The 19,401-nt window shown below is 52.9% G+C and overlaps 5 protein-coding genes across 5 annotated transcripts; 4 read left to right on the top strand and 1 right to left on the bottom strand.

Moving 5' to 3' along the window:
- Window positions 1–335: 335 nt before the first annotated feature.
- TRIVIDRAFT_193624 (uncharacterized protein) lies at window positions 336–2,179 on the top strand (the record flags this gene model as incomplete). Its single annotated transcript, XM_014097875.1, has 4 exons — window positions 336–373; window positions 453–1,605; window positions 1,666–1,848; window positions 1,919–2,179. 4 exons carry the CDS (start codon window positions 336–338, stop codon window positions 2,177–2,179), a joined length of 1,635 nt encoding a protein of 544 aa, XP_013953350.1.
- A 1,496-nt stretch (window positions 2,180–3,675) lies between these two features.
- TRIVIDRAFT_78116 (uncharacterized protein) lies at window positions 3,676–5,797 on the top strand (the record flags this gene model as incomplete). The annotated part of the gene is made up of 3 exons (XM_014097874.1): window positions 3,676–4,080; window positions 4,145–4,809; window positions 4,882–5,797. The coding sequence occupies 3 exons, from the start codon at window positions 3,903–3,905 to the stop codon at window positions 5,287–5,289; spliced, it is 1,251 nt and encodes a 416-aa protein (XP_013953349.1).
- Window positions 5,798–9,669: 3,872 nt separating this feature from the next.
- On the top strand, window positions 9,670–13,826 carry TRIVIDRAFT_50684 (uncharacterized protein; the record flags this gene model as incomplete). The annotated part of the gene is made up of 4 exons (XM_014097873.1): window positions 9,670–11,341; window positions 11,413–11,745; window positions 11,825–12,980; window positions 13,058–13,826. The coding sequence occupies 4 exons, from the start codon at window positions 9,670–9,672 to the stop codon at window positions 13,824–13,826; spliced, it is 3,930 nt and encodes a 1,309-aa protein (XP_013953348.1).
- Window positions 13,827–15,176: 1,350 nt separating this feature from the next.
- Window positions 15,177–16,109, top strand: TRIVIDRAFT_50654 (uncharacterized protein; the record flags this gene model as incomplete). The annotated part of the gene is made up of 3 exons (XM_014097872.1): window positions 15,177–15,356; window positions 15,452–15,523; window positions 15,621–16,109. 3 exons carry the CDS (start codon window positions 15,177–15,179, stop codon window positions 16,107–16,109), a joined length of 741 nt encoding a protein of 246 aa, XP_013953347.1.
- A 712-nt stretch (window positions 16,110–16,821) lies between these two features.
- Window positions 16,822–18,818, bottom strand: TRIVIDRAFT_50637 (uncharacterized protein; the record flags this gene model as incomplete). The annotated part of the gene is made up of 3 exons (XM_014097871.1): window positions 16,822–18,057; window positions 18,124–18,428; window positions 18,578–18,818. The coding sequence occupies 3 exons, from the start codon at window positions 18,816–18,818 to the stop codon at window positions 16,822–16,824; spliced, it is 1,782 nt and encodes a 593-aa protein (XP_013953346.1).
- Between the last annotated feature and the right edge of the window lie 583 nt (window positions 18,819–19,401).

Raw genomic sequence — 19,401 nt, 5'->3', positions numbered from 1 at the left:
ATAATACTCGGAGGAAAATTAATATTGATTGGACTGGTTGGATGCTGTCTGGATGCTGGTTTATATCTGGCTTGCACCTGGCTTACAACTTGTCTTGAATTACCGGAGCGATGAACCGCGCCATTGGATTCCAGATGCGGGGAAACTTGATCTGCATAGCATCAGGTGTTTCCATTATCGAGCCGATGCCTTTGATAGCTGTAGGGCGTGTCGTCTTGTGAGATTCATGCAATGATTAGTCCATTAAGGTCAGTGGCCAACTTTATCCTCTGAAATTGGATTTTTACCGGGCTGAACTGGCACTCGTTTGTCAATAGCTTCATACAATCTCAGTAATGTTTCTCCTGGAATATCTTCAACACAGGCTAGACTGGTACGATTCATGGCCCCATTTCTCTACACATGTGTTCACCTCAAACGAAAATCATCCTTGTTTCTGACGAAGTTATTAGTCGTTTCAAGCAAAGCCAGCGAGCTGCCAAAATCAGAGCCCTCCCAGGATGCCATGGCCCCTTCAGCGTCATAGACCGAGAGACCATCAACAAACCAATCGAGAACCTCGTCCTCGAAGTACACAAGGACGCTGGCCGAGCCGATGAGATTTTGAACACGTACGCCAAAGTTGCTGTCAGGGCACACGAAAAGACCAACTGCTTAACTGAGGTTATGATACCTTCCGCGGAGCAATGGCTCAAAGATGGATCGATTAATCTGAGTGGCCCTCTGGCAGGTATTCCTGTCAGTCTCAAGGATACTGTAGATGTAGCAAGGTATGACTCCTCGGTTGGATTTAGCAAGTTCGTTGGCGAGTACGTTGGCGACGTGAAAACAGAGGACGGGGGAATGACGAAGCTGCTGAAAGACGCCGGAGCCGTACCGTATGTCAACACCAACGTTCCCGTAACGTTGTTGAGCTTCGAGTCCAGCAACGACGTTTGGGGCCGATCTACCAATCCTTACAATAGCAAGTACGCGCCGGGAGGTTCTACCGGTGGCGAGGGTGCGCTGCTCGCTCTCGGCGGCAGAACTGGAATCGGGAGCGACGTCGCAGGCAGTGTCCGATGTCCCGCTCATTATTCGGGTATATATTCTCTTAAATGTTTTACAGGCCGATGGATGAAGCTGGGAGCAAGCACGTCGATGCCGGGTCAGGATGGTGTCCCTTCGGTTTACTCCCCGATGGCTCGGACCTTGGATGATCTCACGTATTTTACTCGATCCATTATTTGGATGAAACCATGGACATATGACTACTCGGTGCATCCTCTTCCATGGAGATCTGAAATTGAACAGGAAATCCTACAAAACGGCAGACCCAGGGTTGGAGTCTTCCGGACAGATGGTGTCGTAGACCCCAGTCCTGCTTGCAGAAGGGCCCTTGAGATGGCTGAGACGGCTCTTCGCAATGCCGGCCACGAGATTGTTGAGATTAACCCTCCATCGCCATATAAGGCTTTGCAATTTGTATCCCACCTCTTGTGCAGCGATGGGCTGAAAACGGTTCACTCCTTTTTCCGCAGGGGAGAGTCTAATGACCCCGGCGTTGTACGAATGCGCTTCTACATGCGACTTCCCCGACCCATCAAGTATCTGCATTATCTTTGGGTAAAATACATCCAGAGGGATCCTCTGTGAGCAGACCTCCTTTACAACTGGCATGCCAAGGATGTCCATGAGTATTGGCAGCTCATTGCCAAGCGAGAGGCTTACAAGAGAAGATGGTTCGAGTGGTGGGAAGATGCCAAGATTGACTTTCTCATTGCTCCGCCTAACGCACTGCCTGCGGTTCCTCATAATGGGATGCACGATGCTGCGAGCAGTTGTGGATACACCTTTCTCTTTAATTTGGTGGGTGCTCTTGGATGGCGACATGTTACGTACGTTGGGTCAAGGAGTTACTAATGCCAAGTGCTTGCAGATTGACTACTCCGCGGGCGTGATGCCTGTGACCCATGTGGACAAAGAAAAGGACCAATTGCCAAGTACTTTTGATATCAAGAGACTCAACGGGATTGCTCGAGGCGCCTACAAGTTATATGATGCTGAGGATATGCATGGCCTGCCGGTTGGCGTCCAGGTTGTTGGACGGCGGCTGGAGGAGGAGAAGGTGTTGGCGGCTATGAAGAGAGTGGAAGATGCACTGGGTGGTAATAAATCTAAATTCATAGATCTCGATTAAATAGATGAGTCTGAATTGTTGACGCTTTCGATGTTGCTGCAAACACGTACGTTGGTGAATAGGTGTGATGAGCTAATGCGGTCCTCGCGGAGCAATGTATCTAATACTCACTACCTCCGTAAATACGTGTAAATCACGGGGCTCATATGCCTGTATATATTACACCAGTTCTCCCACGGTAACTCTGTATAAATATTTATGTTGTGTTTATCGGAACATTAATAGCGTGCATCTTGCCACCGAGCTCATGCAATCCAGACAAAATAGGAAACCTATCATGTAGCCAAATACGCAGGACTCAAAAACCCCTACCTTGTGAAGCAAAACGCCAAGTATTGCTGCTCTATAAACTTCACAAAGCTTCATGGTTCGCAGTTCCATTTGACCGTCCAGCCTCGGCTCCAAATATGAGTGATCCGACAGTGTTGACATGTCTTCTCGGCGTCTCCGACTCAGGTAGCCACACTAAGTATGCCTATGCATGTCGAGGGATATCGACACTCTTGAGGCTTAGTCCCTCGGTAAGGTGAACCAATCATCCTACAAAAACCCTTCATCAGCCATCTGTAAATGTGACAGCTTGGTTACCAGGGGGGTCCAGGACCTTTGGGGGGCAAGTATATCAGCTGTGCAAGGTGCTTTCTATAATACGCCGAGTACTTGGTTCAGTTCGGGGTACTCCCGTGCTATTAGACTATCTAGTAACCAATCAAATGTGAACTTGCGCATTGTACTTGTTTGTATCTGATTGTTTCTTTTGGTGGCTGTTTTACATTGATAAGTGACGGATATGCATCCCGAAAATGACAAATTTGTAAGCGAGCCTAATGCCCGCAAAGAACCATGAAGGTTCTAGATGCTGCCGAAGGATTCTCCATAAGACCATATTCTCATGCATTCTGTGCCGAAATGGGTTAACGAGCCCCGATTCCATAAGTGCGCATTCATGTATGAGATGCTCATATTTTTAACTTGGTGAGAGGTTAGTACCTGACACTTCTCAAACTAAACTGCTAGTGAAACGGCCAAGTCTGTGTAGACAAAAAGTTATTTATAGAATTTAAGTGATTTAATGATTCCCCTTCTTTCGTTATTTTGATAGATGTACTCCGTGTTCATTTGTCTTCAAGCTGGGTGTATTTCCCATGACCAGCTTTCCCGAAGTCATTCCTAGCACGGGCATTATCACATGCACACCGAAGACGGTGTTGGACCCTGTTATTCGCCTTTACATGCACCTTGAACGACATATTACTTCTTGCACTTATAAGAGATCACGAATTCATCGTTTTCATCTCTCTTCCTTTCCAACATAAACAAACCCCATATTCTAAGGGTTACACGCTGCCAATCATCTGACAATTTCCCGGCGTCGCTCATTCACCCAGCGCCCGGCTTAGTCATCAAGGGCCGCGTATACTTTGTGCCTTAGCTGTGTGATTAGAAACCGTCGAATCCTAATCATGATATTGCACCTTTTGCCATCGGGGAATAGAAACGCCAGAGTCTGAAACGAGGTGCCGCGATTCAAGGCATCCGTTTGTGACGTGGCGAGTGTCTAGAAGAATCTTTGGGCGACTTGAAACCATGTAGACGCGATTCTTTTCTCTTCTTTTCTTCGCATTAGCCTGCAGCATCGCTTGATATCAACTTCCAGAGCGTCTGGTTTTAGACCACAGACACATCTTTATGCTTGATACCCTATACTTCAACAACTGTCAATATGCCGGAACATGACCCCTTGGTTCTATCATACTCTCACCTCGCACAGTTTCGCCGAGCTGATGAGGCACTGACCATCTTGAAGAAGGTGGCCTCCCTAGTGAAGCCAATCATGCGCAGTCGTGGGTGGAAAGTTGGGGAGCTGGTCGAGTTCTATCCCAACCAGCATAACTTACTTGGTGCGCGTGCACTTACGAATAACATAGTCAACTGACTCACCGACTGACTGACCAACTACAATAGGCCTAAATGTCAATCGTGGGATGAGAATATGTCTGCGGTTACGTTACCCGCAGGACCAGAATCAGTTCCTCCCAACCGAAAGTATCGTGGACACGATGCTACACGAACTATGTCACATTGTACATGGGCCTCATGATGCCAAGTTCCATGCTCTCTGGGACCAGCTGCGAGATGAATGGCAAGGGCTGCTTTTCAAGGGATACACGGGCGAAGGATTCTTGTCCGAGGGTCATCGGCTAGGTGGAAGACAGGCGCTGCCGACTCATGAGGTGCAGCGGCTTGCCCGAGCTGCCGCAGAAAAGCGCAAAGCTCACGAGCAGTTGACTCGCGGGTCAGGACAACGGCTTGGCGGAGGGGATATATCACGGCCGCCAAGGCCAGGTAGAAATCTACGCCAAGCAGCGGCAGCGGCGGCCGAGAAGCGCTCAAAGGCCCTCGAGGGCTGTGCCACGGACAAGCTGAGCGACAATGAGATCCAGATCATTGCAGATACCGCGTCGAAGAATGGATTCCGTACGCAGGCAGAAGAGGACGAGGCCAACGATCTTGCCATTGCGCAAGCCTTGTGGGAGATGGCGCAGGAGGACGACATGGCAAATATGGGTGGCTCATATGTGACCTCATCGCCTGCGGAAAAATTAATGACTGGAAACGGGAACAGGACGGTATCATTGGACGGCTCAAGGCCAAGACCAGGAGCGGGCAGCAGCAGCGGCAATCCTGGCACGAATAATAAGAGAGCAGTGCCTCCTCGTCTGCCTCCTCGTCCTAGCGAAGAGCGATTCTGGATCTGTTCGGTATGCACTCTGCATAACCCGCAGGACTTCTTGTGCTGCGATGCCTGCGGAGTGGAGCGAGGCGAGGCAACATTACACATACCGGTGACGCCGAGACAGCCCGGGCCGAGGCCAGCGGTGATTGACCTAACAGACAGCCCTCCAAAGAAGAAGACGAAGGCTCTCGAGACATTGCGAACAGCCCAGAGGCCACCAGCGTCGACATCGGCCTCGGGCGCCGTGTCGGCACCGGGCCCAGCTCAACCACCTCCTCCGCCCACTTGGCGCTGCGAGTTTTGCACGACGGAGATGGCGCGGCAGTGGTGGACCTGCTCGAACTGCGGACAGATGAAGTTTAATTCACGATAGGCTGACGAGCATGGCGCGATGCCACTGGCACTATTTCTGGCTAGGCAAGCCGAAGCCGAACCATACATACATGGACTACATGGACTGGAGAGAATGCGGTGAAGTTGCCCGTGTCTTTGGGGGGGCCCCATAAAAAACTGCTGGATGCAAATTTGTTTGCGGAATGGGATGGGAAAGCTTTACGAGCAGTACGGAGCACCAAGTAGCTACTACTACAAGTACTACTACTGTGGACTACGACTTGCAGGAGCCCTCCAAGACAAAAGCCAGGGTCTCTGGTGTGCTTTTTTTCTGGAGCCGGGTGGTATTAGGAAAAGCGCCGATTGGAAAATGGAGTTAAGATCGCCTTGGTGGAGCTTTCGAGGCATGAGCCTTTTGATGCGATTTGCTGTCTAAGTCGAGCTGTGGTGTTGGAGTTTTCGGAGGGGAACAAAGGGAGCCAGCGAAGTACTTGCTGCGGGTTTATATGTATGCATTTAGGCCATCAGTTTAATGAAAGATTTTGTCTAAATGCAAGCTGCATGATGGGTACTCGTACGAGATGGCAAAGGGGACGACTGGGAGTTGGTGGTTGGTACGGACCTCGCTCCGTCTTGTGTTAGTGCTGCTGATAGCCTACTGTAGTCGGAGAAATGAATTGTGAATTGTCGCATCTCGGAAAAAAGTACAACGAGGTACGCGGCATGTACAAGTAAGACAGACAGAGACCTACGAGTATACCAAGGTCGAAGGAGGTCTGATGGGCTCCGGATACCGGATACCGGTACACGTATTCGGTGCTAGCCCTTTGGTCCCCTGGGAGGCCATGTCACAGCTACTGCTGCTAGTATTACGGTAAGATTCTCAGCGGCTACGATGGGCAGATGGCTTGCTATCAGCCGGTAAGCTTCGTCCGTCTCAATGGAAAACACGATGCCAACATGTCTCAGCTCACCTCTGCTCGATCCGGGTCACCAGACTCCCCGTCGCAACTCCACCAGCAGCTCTAGAAGCAGCCTCCATACTTTTTGGCCCACGACTCCATAACCCGAAGCCGTGTTCTAGACAACGGGTGGATCCGAGCTTTGCTCAGCATCGGGAGGACCCTGGTCTGCAAACAGGGTTAGCAGGGGTTGCGAGTGAGGCTTGTCATGCAGCCAAAGAGCCAGGCCCCTGCAAGGCCAAAGGGACGAGAGAACAGCTGCGAGAGAGACAAAAAAGAGAGCAAAAAAAGAGGTGCTGGCCTGGGCAAAAAAAAGGCAAAAAATTCCAGGGATCGTCCAACTCTGGCAAATCGCCCCGTCTGATTGGATCCAGGGGCAGAACACATTGATTCCCCCTCCTTTCCCAGCTCTGCATCCTTGCTCGGATCGCGCTCATTCGCCGAGCCTCGTTGCTCTGGCTTTCTCGCCGGCGCTCTCTGCTCGATCTGACGGAGGGGCCTGGCGACACACAGGCACAATCAAGGCGGCTTGCTAGCTTTTACCTAAGCCCTGCGGACTGTGCCCCTTGCGCCCGTCGCAAGAGGACAGAGGACAGAGGACAGAGGACGAGGAGGATGAGGGAGCGACGCCGCGGGCATCGGCCCCTCGTACAGTCACTTGGTTGATTTCCTGCTTGCTCTGCTTTGCATGGGCTAGAAACGCTGCAAGATCAGCGTCTCCGCATCTGCTGGCTGTCGGGTCGAGTCAGGTTTGCCTTGTCTGTACAAGTATAGCAGGGCAGCATCCAGACCTTGGGCGTCTCAGCAGAGAATCCATTTTAGCTGCAGTAGTGATTTGCATGTTGCAGGCCCAAACTCCCAAGCTTGTCGAGGCGAGCTGGGCCTGTACGGAGCCGGGCCTGGTCAAGCCAGTCAGATCGGGAGGGATTGCTGATGGTGGGAGCGGCCGCATTAGCATCCGGAATGTGATAGGACGGCAATTACAGGCCCAGACGGTGCCTTTTTGCGTCTGGTGTGTTTTGCCCGTCCACGCATCCAACTTTGTGCCCTAGCCGGGCCCATGGGAAAGTCAAATGGCAGAGGGGAAAATTCACGTTGGCCTGGGCAAGGCCCGATAGCAGAGACACCATCTAGGCTCATCGCGGAAGCGTTCATGCTAGACTCGTGTCGTTAGCCCTGGCGCCACTGCTGATCTCGTCCTGTCCTTGCAGCAAGCTTTCTGGCAGCTTGATTTTGGTTTTCGCCACCGCAGCTTGACAGGCGGATTGGAGTCGTGCCAATTTGTCATGTCCCACCGGCGCCTGTTTTTTTATTTCCACAAACCTGCTGCCCTGACAGATCATCGCAGTTAATACCCTCACAACAGGGCAAAAAAAAGAGGCGACGGATGGATGCCTCGCAGCAAGGACGGGTCACCGGGCATCCGTCCATCCATACGAGAAGGGACAATGTTAGTGTGCCCGCACCATGAAATGCTAGACAAACTAAGAGCACGGAGCCGCCCAGCAAAAAAAAAAGGCCAATGCCATCTTCCGGGTTCTCGTCTTGCTCGCCCTCTGGCCGTGGGCGTCTCACCTTGGGCACATGGACACCGAATTTGCGGTCTGGACGTACATGCAGATGCGCTGGGATGTTATATGTGAATATGACTGGTACCTTGGCAACTTGGGAGGCTGCATTGCTCCCAAAGGTCCACACCCTGTCTTGTCCTGCCCTTGTGTTTGCATGCGGCTGGCTCCCATCACACATCGATGCATGTACTTGTACAGTTACCGATTCCTTTTCATGTGTCAGTTGGCCCGCGTCTCCCGCCAGCCGAACCGAAACGCCCAGGGCAGAGGCGGGTTTCTCATTCGCCCAATGGGTAAATCAAAAGGCCTTTTTGCCGGGGCGTACCAAGTAAGACGGATTAATTGCAGAGATGAGAAGCTCAAGGCAGGGAGAGGTGATACTGGGCTAGCAGGCTTGTGAACGTTACAATAGGCGTTCTGCCAGGTTTATGCGGCAGTCCGGGATGAGTGAATCTGATCTGTACCTTGCTGTACTCGTACATCCAAGGTACTTCAAGGTTGTTTGAGGGAGCACTTGTTGAAATCAGACGTCTCAGCTCACCCACGGCCCACCTCGCCGGTCAATGGCACACTGATTGCAACAAAGCCACTACTCGCATGCTCTTTCACAGCACTGCCCCTGGCTCGTCGAACCGGGCTGGAGGCGCCCATGCCAGCTGCGTACAGGTCGAGCACTGGAGGTAGTGAATTGGAGGTGCTGTAGTGTCAGTGCCGTAATAGAGCTGGAGGCCACAAGTAGAGGGAGGTATTAGAGGTAATATAGTAGTACCGCCTTTGAAACCCCCAAACAAAGAGCACGCCGCAGTCTCGAATCGCCTCTCTCTCTCTCTCTCTCTCTCCCCCCCATTCACTCACACGCTCCTCCTCCCTCCTCCCTCTTTCTCCTCTGCGCCCTTGTTCACCACCTTACATACTCGCACCTGGATTTACGAGTTGCCTTTCCTTGCCTGTCTCAGCTCAGGGTCCCGTCGATTCTAGTCCCAAGCCATCAATCCTAGCCCAGCCCCAGTCCCCACGCTGTTCTGTTCGCGGCCCTCGACGGCGACAAGAATAGTCAGAAGCCACCAGGTCCGCTTCATTCAACCTCTGTTTCAACCCCCCCGCTTCCGGTCCGCAATTGATCCTCTTCTTCCCATCCAGCTGCCTTGTCAGCTTGTCACTTGTTCTCTGCCTCCCCCTTCCGCCCTCCATCGTCGTCCCGTCTGGCAGCCGGCAGCTCGCAAACTAGGCCGGACATTTTTATAAAACGGGCCTTGCCAGCTCGGCACTTGGCCCTCTTTGTCCGTGACTCCGTCTGCCCATCGCTTTTAACTTTTCACGACTCCAGGAAAACGCCCATCCGGCCATCGAATGGGTGGAGCCCAAGATCTGCAATATCACACGCCATTGCGATACCGGCATAGCTTCGTCAAGTAAAGCAGCACTAACGCATCGAGTCCTGGGTGCCGTGCTTCCCTTCTCCTTTGTGTCCGTGCCTCCAATTATTCAGCTTGCCATCATAAAACATCCCTTGTCGAGCTGGACTCTTGTCAGCTTGTGCTTGCCTCTGGGTGAAGCTGGGCAGGCCTCCGTCACTCCGCCACCATCCTCGACCTGCTCACGACAGTCTTTGGATCTCTCCGTTTCGAGTCCTGGACGACGAATCCCACTGCTGCCGCCTTGAAACAACCTGTCTAGGCTCGCTGCGCGCGTCTCCCTCATGCGTGGAATGCTGACGATATGACGTCCTTGGAAGATGCTCGCGAGAGCTCTCAAACTCGAGCGTCACAGTCTGCTCTAGCTCCCGCTCCCGCTGCTCACGATGCCCCGCGAGGTCCGCCGGATCTCGATCCCGACATCGTAGCGTCTATGAAAGACCGAGTGCCGTCCAAGGTGACCACGGCAGACATGAACAGCTATGTCGACCAGAGTCCTCGCTCTATGGGCGGTGGACGATTCCTCAGAGACCCTGGCGATGGAATCCGTTCCAAGTCCCAAAGCCCATTTCGCCTCTCCATGCCTTCAATATCGCCCGGCCAGGTTGCCTTTTCCGCAATGCAATACCTGCCTGTCCCTGTCATCATACTAAACAACCTCAAGACCGTTGTACTCGCCAACGAAGCCATGGGGAGGATGCTTGGCATCATCTCGGATGATTTGAGCGATGAGGATGTGTCGGCAACGATGGAGAAGTTGCGTGGTCAGACTCTGCCACAGGTAGGCATTGATATGATCCAGGATGGCCGCCCTGTATGGGTTACATGGGAGACCTTCCTCGACACCCTCATCACTGAAGTCGGCATACGGCCACCGGCCTCGAGCCAACAACGACGACAATCTCACTTTGGAGCCGCCGGCGACGCCACGCCAACTGCCACCACCGCTCTTACTGAGCAGGTCAAGCCCATCGAACGACCGACGCAGGATGCGACAGTAGAGGTCGTCATTACTAGAAAAGACATCACCAAAACCGCATTCAACAGCCGGTACAAGTCAAAAGAATCCGAATACCACGCCTTTGCCAAGATGATCATTACCGTCTGGGAAATCGAGGATAAGCAAATCTTCTTTACCTTGACCTTCACCAACACCCAGTCGGCTTCGCCGATGCCGCCCAGTAACCGAAGGGCCATCGCTCGATCCAGCATCCTTGAAGCTGTCGAGAAAAAGTCCATTGCCACCTCGAACCCATCGTCTGTCGCATCTAGTCGAGACTCCAGCTCGCCCCTGTTTTACAGCCCGGGCGTCATCACCATGTCTTCGAGCCCGTTCCCTCCCATGGGACCCCCGTCCATTGCATCTCATTCGCAAGCAAGCACGCCTTCCGTGCTCCAGAAAATGATTAGGATGAAGGACGCTCTCATTGATAACACGCAGATGCCTGTCGTTGCCATGTGGAAGGATGGCAGTGTAACATTTCCGAATAAAGCGGCCAGAGAGCTCTTCCCCGTCGATACCGATCTCGACTCGTCTAGCGATGGATTTCACCTGCTGCAAAAATGGAAAGTATGGAACGAAGATTTCACAAGGCAGCTGGATGTCAGCGAGTATCCAATCTCCACTTTACTTCGGACGGAGACGCCGTTCGACAGCAAGCGTATCGGCATGTACGCACGCAGCGGGAAGAAGATCATATTTGATGTGCTGGGAGAAGGCATCTACGATGAGACCACACACGAATTTCTCGCCGGCATAGTGACTGGGCGTGATGTGACAATGATGAGGGAGGAGATTACTCATATCAAAGAGCGTGACGAGGAGCGGTTCAAGATCATTTGCGACGCCATGCCGCAGCTTGTATGGACAGCACGCCCAAACGGAATGCACGATTTCTTCAATACGAAATGGTACGCGTACACCGGCCTGACTCCCGAGCAGTGTGTTGGCCTGAACTGGCAAGCTGCCATTCATCCTGACGAGTTGCCCGAGGCTCGCTCCCGGTGGAGTCGCTCTCTGGAAACTGGAGATCCCTATGTCATGGAATACCGTTGCCTTAGCAAGGAGGGAGAGTGGCGGTGGTTTCTCGGCCGTGCACTTGCTGTGCGCGACAAGGAAACGGGTAACATTGAGAAATGGTTTGGTACGTCTAATCTTTCTCGAGAGGAAAACCGAGTCACAAAGGAAGCTAACCATTTGACAACAATCCAATAGGAACTTGCACCGACATTCACGAGAGCATGCAGACGAAATTGAGTGCTAAGCGTACTCGCCAACAGTTGCTAAGCGTGATTGCCCACTCGCATACCACCATCTTCACTGTTGACCCCGAGCGCCGTGTTACGATGCTGGAGGGCGCCTTGATCTGGAACAGCGCCTCTGAAGACAACCACGAGAAAAGCAGGTGGTTTATTGGAGAGAACATGTACACAGTTTTCAACCGAATCTCGGGACGGGTGCTTGACGCAGAGCGTCTTAAGTGGCTTCAACCTATTGAGGACATTCTTGAAGGAAGGAGCAATGAAGATGTGAAGGAACATGCCCTCGGTGAGTTGAAAACAATGCTCCCCTCCCTCAGAGAATGGTAACAGAAAGATGTGGCGGGCTAACTGTTGGGGCGTTACAGACGACCGCTGGTATCGAACACGATTTCATCCAATGCTCGGCAAAAAGACCAAGGATGGGATGGCTACCAAGGAGACGTGTATTGAGGGGGCCATCGGTGTAATAATGGATGTCACTGAACTGAAAATCAGAGGGGAAGCCTTGCGAGAGCAGTCTAAGGAGAAGCGTCGCGCAATGGCAAATGAGGCTGCTGCTAAAGAAGCTACCAGGCTGAAGAGCCAGTTCTTGGCCAACATGTCCCACGAAATCAGGACGCCTATTACTGGGGTTCTTGGCATGGCAGAATTGTTGAGCGATATGGAGCTGAGTAAGGAGCAGCGTGAATATGTCGACAACATTCAAAGCTCCGCTACATCGCTGCTCACCGTAATCAACGATATCCTGGATTTTTCAAAGGTAGAATCGGGTCGCTTGGACATTGAAGAAGTCCAGTTTTCCCTCTCTCACATTGTTCAAGATGTGAGGAAGATGCTCAAGTTTGCTGTTGAACGGAAAAACCTAGATTTTCGATCCGACGTTGGGAAGGACATTGCCAATGAACGCGTGGTCCTTGGTGACCCCGGCCGGTTGCGGCAGATCATTACCAATCTCCTCACAAACAGCATCAAGTTCACCAATCAGGGATATGTGAGATTTTCGGTGGTCAAGGAGCGCGAAACGGCCGAGACAATCGAGGTTCGCTTTGTCATTGAAGACTCGGGAATTGGCATTGAGGACGATGTTCGCAAGAAGCTGTTTAAGCCGTTCAGCCAAGGTGATCCGTCTACGGCGCGGAAATTTGGCGGCACTGGACTGGGATTGACAATCTGCAAGAACTTGCTGGACCTGATGAATGGTCGCATCAAGTTGGAATCCAATGTGGGCTCGGGCACGAAAGCCACGTTTTGGATCCCTTTTATGAAGCCGACGGGAGCCCCAGCTCCTACGTTGGTAGAACCGGGGGCCATTCCCGACCGGCTGCAGTCTGAGCTGAGCCTGTCATGCAACAGCTCAGAATATGAGCAGGTGACAGGCGCTTCCCAAGGCTCGGATGGCGTTACGAGTAACTCTGCTGGCAAATCTCGTCGGCGCCCATCCCTACGGACGCCCCCTCCAGCCGAGCAGGAGCTGCCTCTATCCGAACGATCGCGATTGCATATATTGGTGGTAGAGGATAAGTAAGTGTTCACCCGGAGACCGCTTCTCCAGTATACTTTTCTTGCGGCTAATGCTAATATTTCCCCCCTCATTTTAGCCCGGTAAATCAAAAAATTGCCACACGTACAATTGGAAAGCTTGGCTTCCAGGTCTCGGCGACTTGGAATGGCAAAGAAGCGTTGGACTACATGATTGGCGCATCAAAGGGCCAAAACAAAATGCCCGACATTATACTAATGGATGTGCAGATGCCCATCATTGATGGTTACAAATGCACCCATCTTCTTCGACATCATCTTCCATACAAAACCCTTGTTCAAAATGTGCCCATCGTGGCCATGACTGCATCTGCAATCCACGGAGATCGTGAGAAGTGTACTAGAGCCGGCATGGACGACTATCTACCGAAACCGGTGACAATGAAGGTGTTGGAGAAGATGCTGATCAGATGGTCTCTGACACGGCGTCACCCCCAATCGGAGCCGCCTGCTTCTGATTGCTCCGAGATGGGTGAGCATTGTGACAATGCAGACATCCCGCATCTGGGCATCGAAGAGAGCGACCCATCTCCTCTTTCAGCATCTGAAGAATTTCATACTAGCCCAGTTACACCACGACCACTTACAACCAATGGAGAGCACGAGCCTTCGCCATTTGACTCTGCTATTGCGGTCGAAATGTCACCTCCAATCCGCCGACTTGAAGATGAGCAAGAGTGGTCGAACATGCTTCATGAGACGAAGCTCATTGATGCGGCCGGAGGTGTACCGGCCGACCTTCGCAACAATTCTCTTCCCGAGCCGGGTACAGGGGAGGCTCTGACTGAAGAGAATGTCAACAAGCTGGAGAACGGAACGGGGACCTGACCTCCGTCTCCTTGAATGGCGCAGTTTTCTCCTCAATTTGTTTTTCTTGTTGGTTTGAACAAAAGTTTTGGCTTCTTTATTTGAAAGAAGCGTCTGCCTCGGGCAGATACAGGCATCACGCATCATTATCAGGTGCTGAAATCTCACGATTACGACTTTTTGGCTGCGTTTTTTCTCCATTCGGTTTTCACTACGCTATTTTTGCTCTAAAGGAGGCGTTCAATAGGAGGACAGGTTGGAATTTTTGGGATGAAAAGGACTAGTATAGCATGCACAAAAGGGATAGGCTGGTGCCATTACGATCCGACGATGGTGGAACATTACAAGCTAAGGGGCTTTCTAGCCAAGGAAAAGGGTGAACGGCTGTAGATGGATCTTTCTATGTTTCTGTTTTTTTTTTTTTTTTTCTTTTTTGGGTTATACCTACAAGTGGAGCGAAATGTTGCTTTATTTTTCCATGATAGAATGGGAGACGGAAGGGCTTTGAAATTTATGGGAACGAGGGATAGGGATATGGAGCTGGGATGAGCGCATATATGCTGGATGAAAGGATGAAAGGATGATTTCGCTGAAGGTTACGGATCTGTGCTTGAAAATCGAGGATGTCATAATAAGCAAATACTACCAAGGCACATACCTACCTATATATATGGAATACTACCTATGCTCTGATACCTCCCAAGAAACGCTCTGTAGGATATGAGCAAATTGCGTCAACTTTTAAATGGAGAGAATACAGCTTACGTTATTGCAATGCTGCCAACGTTCAATTTTGAGAAGTCCTTCCTCTCTTTACAGCATCAATGAGACAGACTCTTGTACAGACTACATATGTGCGCAACAGACTGACTAAGACATTGCAAGTCACAGGTTCTTGGGCAGTTTGCGCCTTGTATCTTAGGCCACCACTCCCACAGTGCAGGCACGGCTTTTAGCGTCTTGTCCAACGACATTTTTTTCAACACCCAGAGAATTGATTGCGAAGTATCGCTCGCGCCCCTCGCACTTGACGAACCCGAAGTTTGCCTGGCGCAAATTCGATCAGACGCAAAGATCAGCACCTCGGACCGGAACTTTCCTCCATCTCCTCGACCGCAAACAAACGGAGAAGCAATCAAGCGACTCTCTTCCCACGCCCGCCACCGCAAGTTTTTCGACTTGTCGCCTCTTCACATCCCACCGCTGCCCCGCGATTTTGACTCCCGCCTCTGAAAGCTCCAAAATTTCGGCTTTCTTTTTTCTCTCTCTCTCGCTTCTCCTTCTTCAGCTTCTTCGCATTCCAACCAACACCCGAAATTGAATCACAGCCCCACAAGCACAATGGCTGCTGCTGCGATTGACACACCAAACATGGACCAGCAGGTCGACCTTTCCACCATCCCCATCTCCCCCAGCGACAACGAGCACGGGACCGAGGCCAAGGATGACGGCAAGCCTGTGACTGTGTTCCACGACAAGGACAACTTCACCGTCAAGCACCCCCTCCAGAGCAAGTGGACTCTGTGGTTCACCAAGCCACCGAGCGGAAAGGTATGGGCTGTCAAATGGAGCAAGCTTTTGAGCTGGCAGAATTTCGGGATCCTTTGATGAGGAGACGGAGCTAACATGTCGGTGTTGTGCTGTAGGGTGACAACTGGAATGACCTGCTGAAGGAGGTCATCACCTTCGACTCGGTTGAGGAGTTTTGGGGCGTATACGTAGGTCTATCCATTCCTTGCCCACAATTCTCGCACATGGCGACAATTCCCGGGCTTTCATGCTGTGTTTCCCACTGCTGACTCTTGCATTGCGCAGAACAACGTTGCTCCTGTTTCAGAACTTGCTCTCAAGTCCGATTACCACCTGTTCAAGGCTGGCGTTCGTCCTGAGTGGGAAGACCCCCAGAATAAGCATGGTGGCAAGTGGTCCTACCAGTACAAGGATAAGCGCAATGTCGATGTCGATCGCCTCTGGCTTCAGGTCATGATGGGTGCCATCGGTGAGACTCTCGAAGAGGAGGAGGATGGTGAGGTCATGGGCGTTGTCGTCAACGTCCGCAAGGGCTTCTATCGTATTGGTGTCTGGACTCGCACCATCGGAAAGAGCATCCCCGGACGAGGCGACGGAGATGTTGCTGGCGGAAAGGGCCGAAGCGGAGAGAAGGGTAAGGACATTCTTCTGTCTATTGGCCGGAAGTTCAAGGACACCCTCGAGCTCCCCGCCAACGAGCAGGTCGAGTTTTCCGGCCACACCGACAGTGCTCATGCTGGTAGCACCAGAGCCAAGGCCAAGTATGTCGTGTAGACGCTTGAGGAGAGGCTGTTTATAATATTGGACGGGGAAAAAGGGGGCCGCATTTATTACACCCACCTACCACAACCAGATATCCGTAGCACAACCCCGGTATGCACATCTGTCTTGAGGTCTTTCCTCCATGGGTTGGAAGGCCGGCCCGAAGAGCAGAGGTGGTTGGAGGCATGATTTACCTTTTCTTTTGTCGGATTCGGGTCGGGGTTTGCGCACGGCAAGGCTTGGGCTTGGCTTCTCGGGCAACTAATGACTCTGGGACGATGGCATCTTTCTCACATCTCATGACGGCGTTAGCTCAGGAGCTTTCGTTTTAATCTTTTTCTCCATGTTGAAACTCGCCAGAGCACCGCGCAAGATGGCAGATGCGGCCGGCGAGGGAGCAAACAGGAACCTTTATCCAAAAATAGATGTTTGATGTTCAGGCCAAGAATGATGTGCTATTTTTTATGCATTTTTTTTTATTCAAGAGATTTCTTTTACCATTTGATGTACTGCTGCTAACAGTAAAACAACCTGTGACTACCTACTAACTCTTGATCACTCCCCCGAGTCTCTCTTTCATTTAGATGTAGAGGTACTCGCTTACAGCTACCTACTAGGTAAATACCAGGCCTCCTCTATCCTTCACACCATACCTCTAGGTAATTCATACAAGTGATCAACAAATGGCAAAGAAAACTGTTACGAGTGAAATGAAAAGAGGTGCTCATGCTTCGTCGCCACTGTGCTCATCGGCAAAGATGGCCTTCACGAGCTGCTTCTTGTTGATCTTACCCATGGCGTTGCGCGGGATGCTGTCGACGACCTTCATGACCTGGGGGATCTTGTAGTTGGCAAGACGGCTCTTGAGCGCGCGGCGCATGTCCAGGGCCGACCACTTTTCGGCGACGGAGCGGTCGAGCACGATGACGGCGCCGACCTTGTGGCCCCACGAGCCGCTGGGCACGGCGACGACGGTGGCCTCGGCGACTTGCGGCAGGGAGAGGAGCTCGCGCTCAACCTCGAGGGCGCTGACCTTTTCGCCGCCCGTCTTGATGATGTCGGCGGACTTGCGGCCCTGGATAAAGTACAGGGGGCCCTGGGCCCAGGGCTGGGCGGCGGAGTTGAGGCCTGCGGTTGCGACGGGACGGCGGACGGCGACGTCGCCCGTCTTGAACCAGGGGCCATGGCCATCCGAGTCGGGAGCCGTAAACTCCTTTTCAGTGGCGGCCGGGTTACGCCAGTACTCCTTGAAGATGGTGGGACCACGGAGCTGGATCTCGCCAGAGCGCTCGCGGCCTTGGGCGTCGAGTTCCTGGCCGGGGAGGATGACTTCCGCAGTGTCGACGTCGACGAGGCGGGCCTGGACGGAGGGCAGGGGCCAGCCGACGGAAGCGTCGACACGATCGGCAAAGGACAGGCCGCAGGAGAGCGCCATGCCGACTTCGGTCATGCCGTAGCGCTCCAGGAGGACGTTGCCGTTGCTGAGCGAGGCCCAGGCCGTCTTGATGGGGGTAGGAAGGGCGGCCGAGCCGGAGATGTTGAGGCGCAAGTTGGAGGGAGAAACGGCCTGACGAGCGGCATCCTGGATGGGAGGGGGCAGGGACTTGTGGCTGTTGAGGAGACGGCTATAGATGGTTGGGACCGCGGTGAAGAAGGTGACTTTGGGCTTGGGAGAAGAAGACTTGGCGGCTGCGTCACCGTTGGTGGTGATGCCATTGGTCTCGGCGGAGGGAGAGAGGAAGGGGGCGGCCAGGCGATTCCAGACGGCGTCAGCGTTGAAGGGGAACATGAACTCAATGGATGACCCGGCGATCAGGGGCGTCAGGATGGCATTGACGACGCCATGGATGTGGTGGAGGGGAAGAAGATGGAGCAGGTGATCAGTGGGAGAGTATTCCCAAGCTTCGTGCAGAGAGCGGGCCTGGGCTGTCAAGACAGACTGGGGGAGCAGGACGCCTTTCTGGAGATGATTCTTAGAACGAGGCTCACGTGGACAGAAGGAGGGAGTGTACTAAGTGATTCTTACCGGCTTGTTGGTCGTCCCCGACGTGTAGAGCATGAGACCTGCTTGTCCCGGATTGGCATTGTCTTCCAAGGGAACATTCTCTCCCGTTGCAGCCGCACTTTCAGCATGCTTGGGCAGCTCCACGTGGGATGGCTTGGACGTCAAGTCTGCAGCCAAGACCTGCTGGGCCTTGGACGCAAACTTGGGCGAGGACACGAGCAACGAGGCCTCGCTGTGATTAAGAACATACTCTAGCTCGGGAATAGGAAAGGCTGGAGATAGGGGCACAGCTATTGAACGTGCGGCCAGAATGGCCAGGAGGGTGACTGTTTGATGTCCCGCGGACGAGGACGCGGGGACATGGTATCAGCGAGTTGTGCTCGTATACGCAGCAGGGGAGATACATGAAAAACACATCAAGGACAAGCTTTTGATCCTTGTATTTTTGATGTGTGTGTTTAAAGGGCTCGCTCACCTACGTAGTCGTAGCTATTCTCTACCAGCAGGGCCACTCTCTCGCCGTCCAGGTCGTCACCAGCGCTTTTCCCGCGCGCCTCCAGCAGCCGGGTCCGCGCTCGGCGCACATCGCCAAGCAGCTGGCCGTAGGTGAAGCGGCGGCCAGACAACGAGTGGACCACGGCGAGAGCTTCGGGATCGTGCCGAGCTACGGCTTCGAAGATGGCCAGACGAGGCAAGGCGGCAGACGTCGACGCCATCCTCATGCTCATACTAGTGGCTGCTGCAGCTGAGGAGGAGAGAGAGAAGAGCGAGGCAGACAGGAGGGAGTGGGAAGAGGATGCAGGCGTGGCCCCGCAGCGACGGCATGGAAGCAGAGAAGAGGGGCCATGCGAGCGAAGCCGGGAGGCCAAGGCAAGACGCCGCAGGGCTGGTGAGGCCGAGACGATCATTGATGTGATGTGATGGGGGGGATAGACGGACCAGGCAAGGCAGGTGGATAAGCAGGGAGTGAGTTTGGCGATGCCTTGGTGTAGGTATCTACCGGTGCGCAGGTTAGTCGGTAGTGGTATGGAATCAATCAATGCTACCTCGCAATGCGAGTACTCCGTAGCGGCAGTCGAATTGCCGTCACTGGACACTGGCGAGACAAAAGAGAGCGGGAGAGGCTGGAGGAGGCCGAAAAGACAGACACACAGACTGATGCAGCGAGCGAGAGGGGTAGAGCGTCGAGTCTCGAGTCTCGAGACAGGGGGGTGGTAATGCGTCTGCGGCCTCGTTTCCGGCCTTGTCGTGCTGCGCGTGCGAGTCAAGCAGCGTCGGAAACGAACCAGCGATCGGCCC

This window comes from Trichoderma virens (assembly GCF_000170995.1).
Source record: "Trichoderma virens Gv29-8 chromosome Unknown TRIVIscaffold_84, whole genome shotgun sequence".
Taxonomy (NCBI): domain Eukaryota; kingdom Fungi; phylum Ascomycota; class Sordariomycetes; order Hypocreales; family Hypocreaceae; genus Trichoderma; species Trichoderma virens.
The sequence above is the reverse complement of the archived record's forward strand: the minus strand, read 5'-3'. Positions and strand labels throughout refer to the sequence as shown.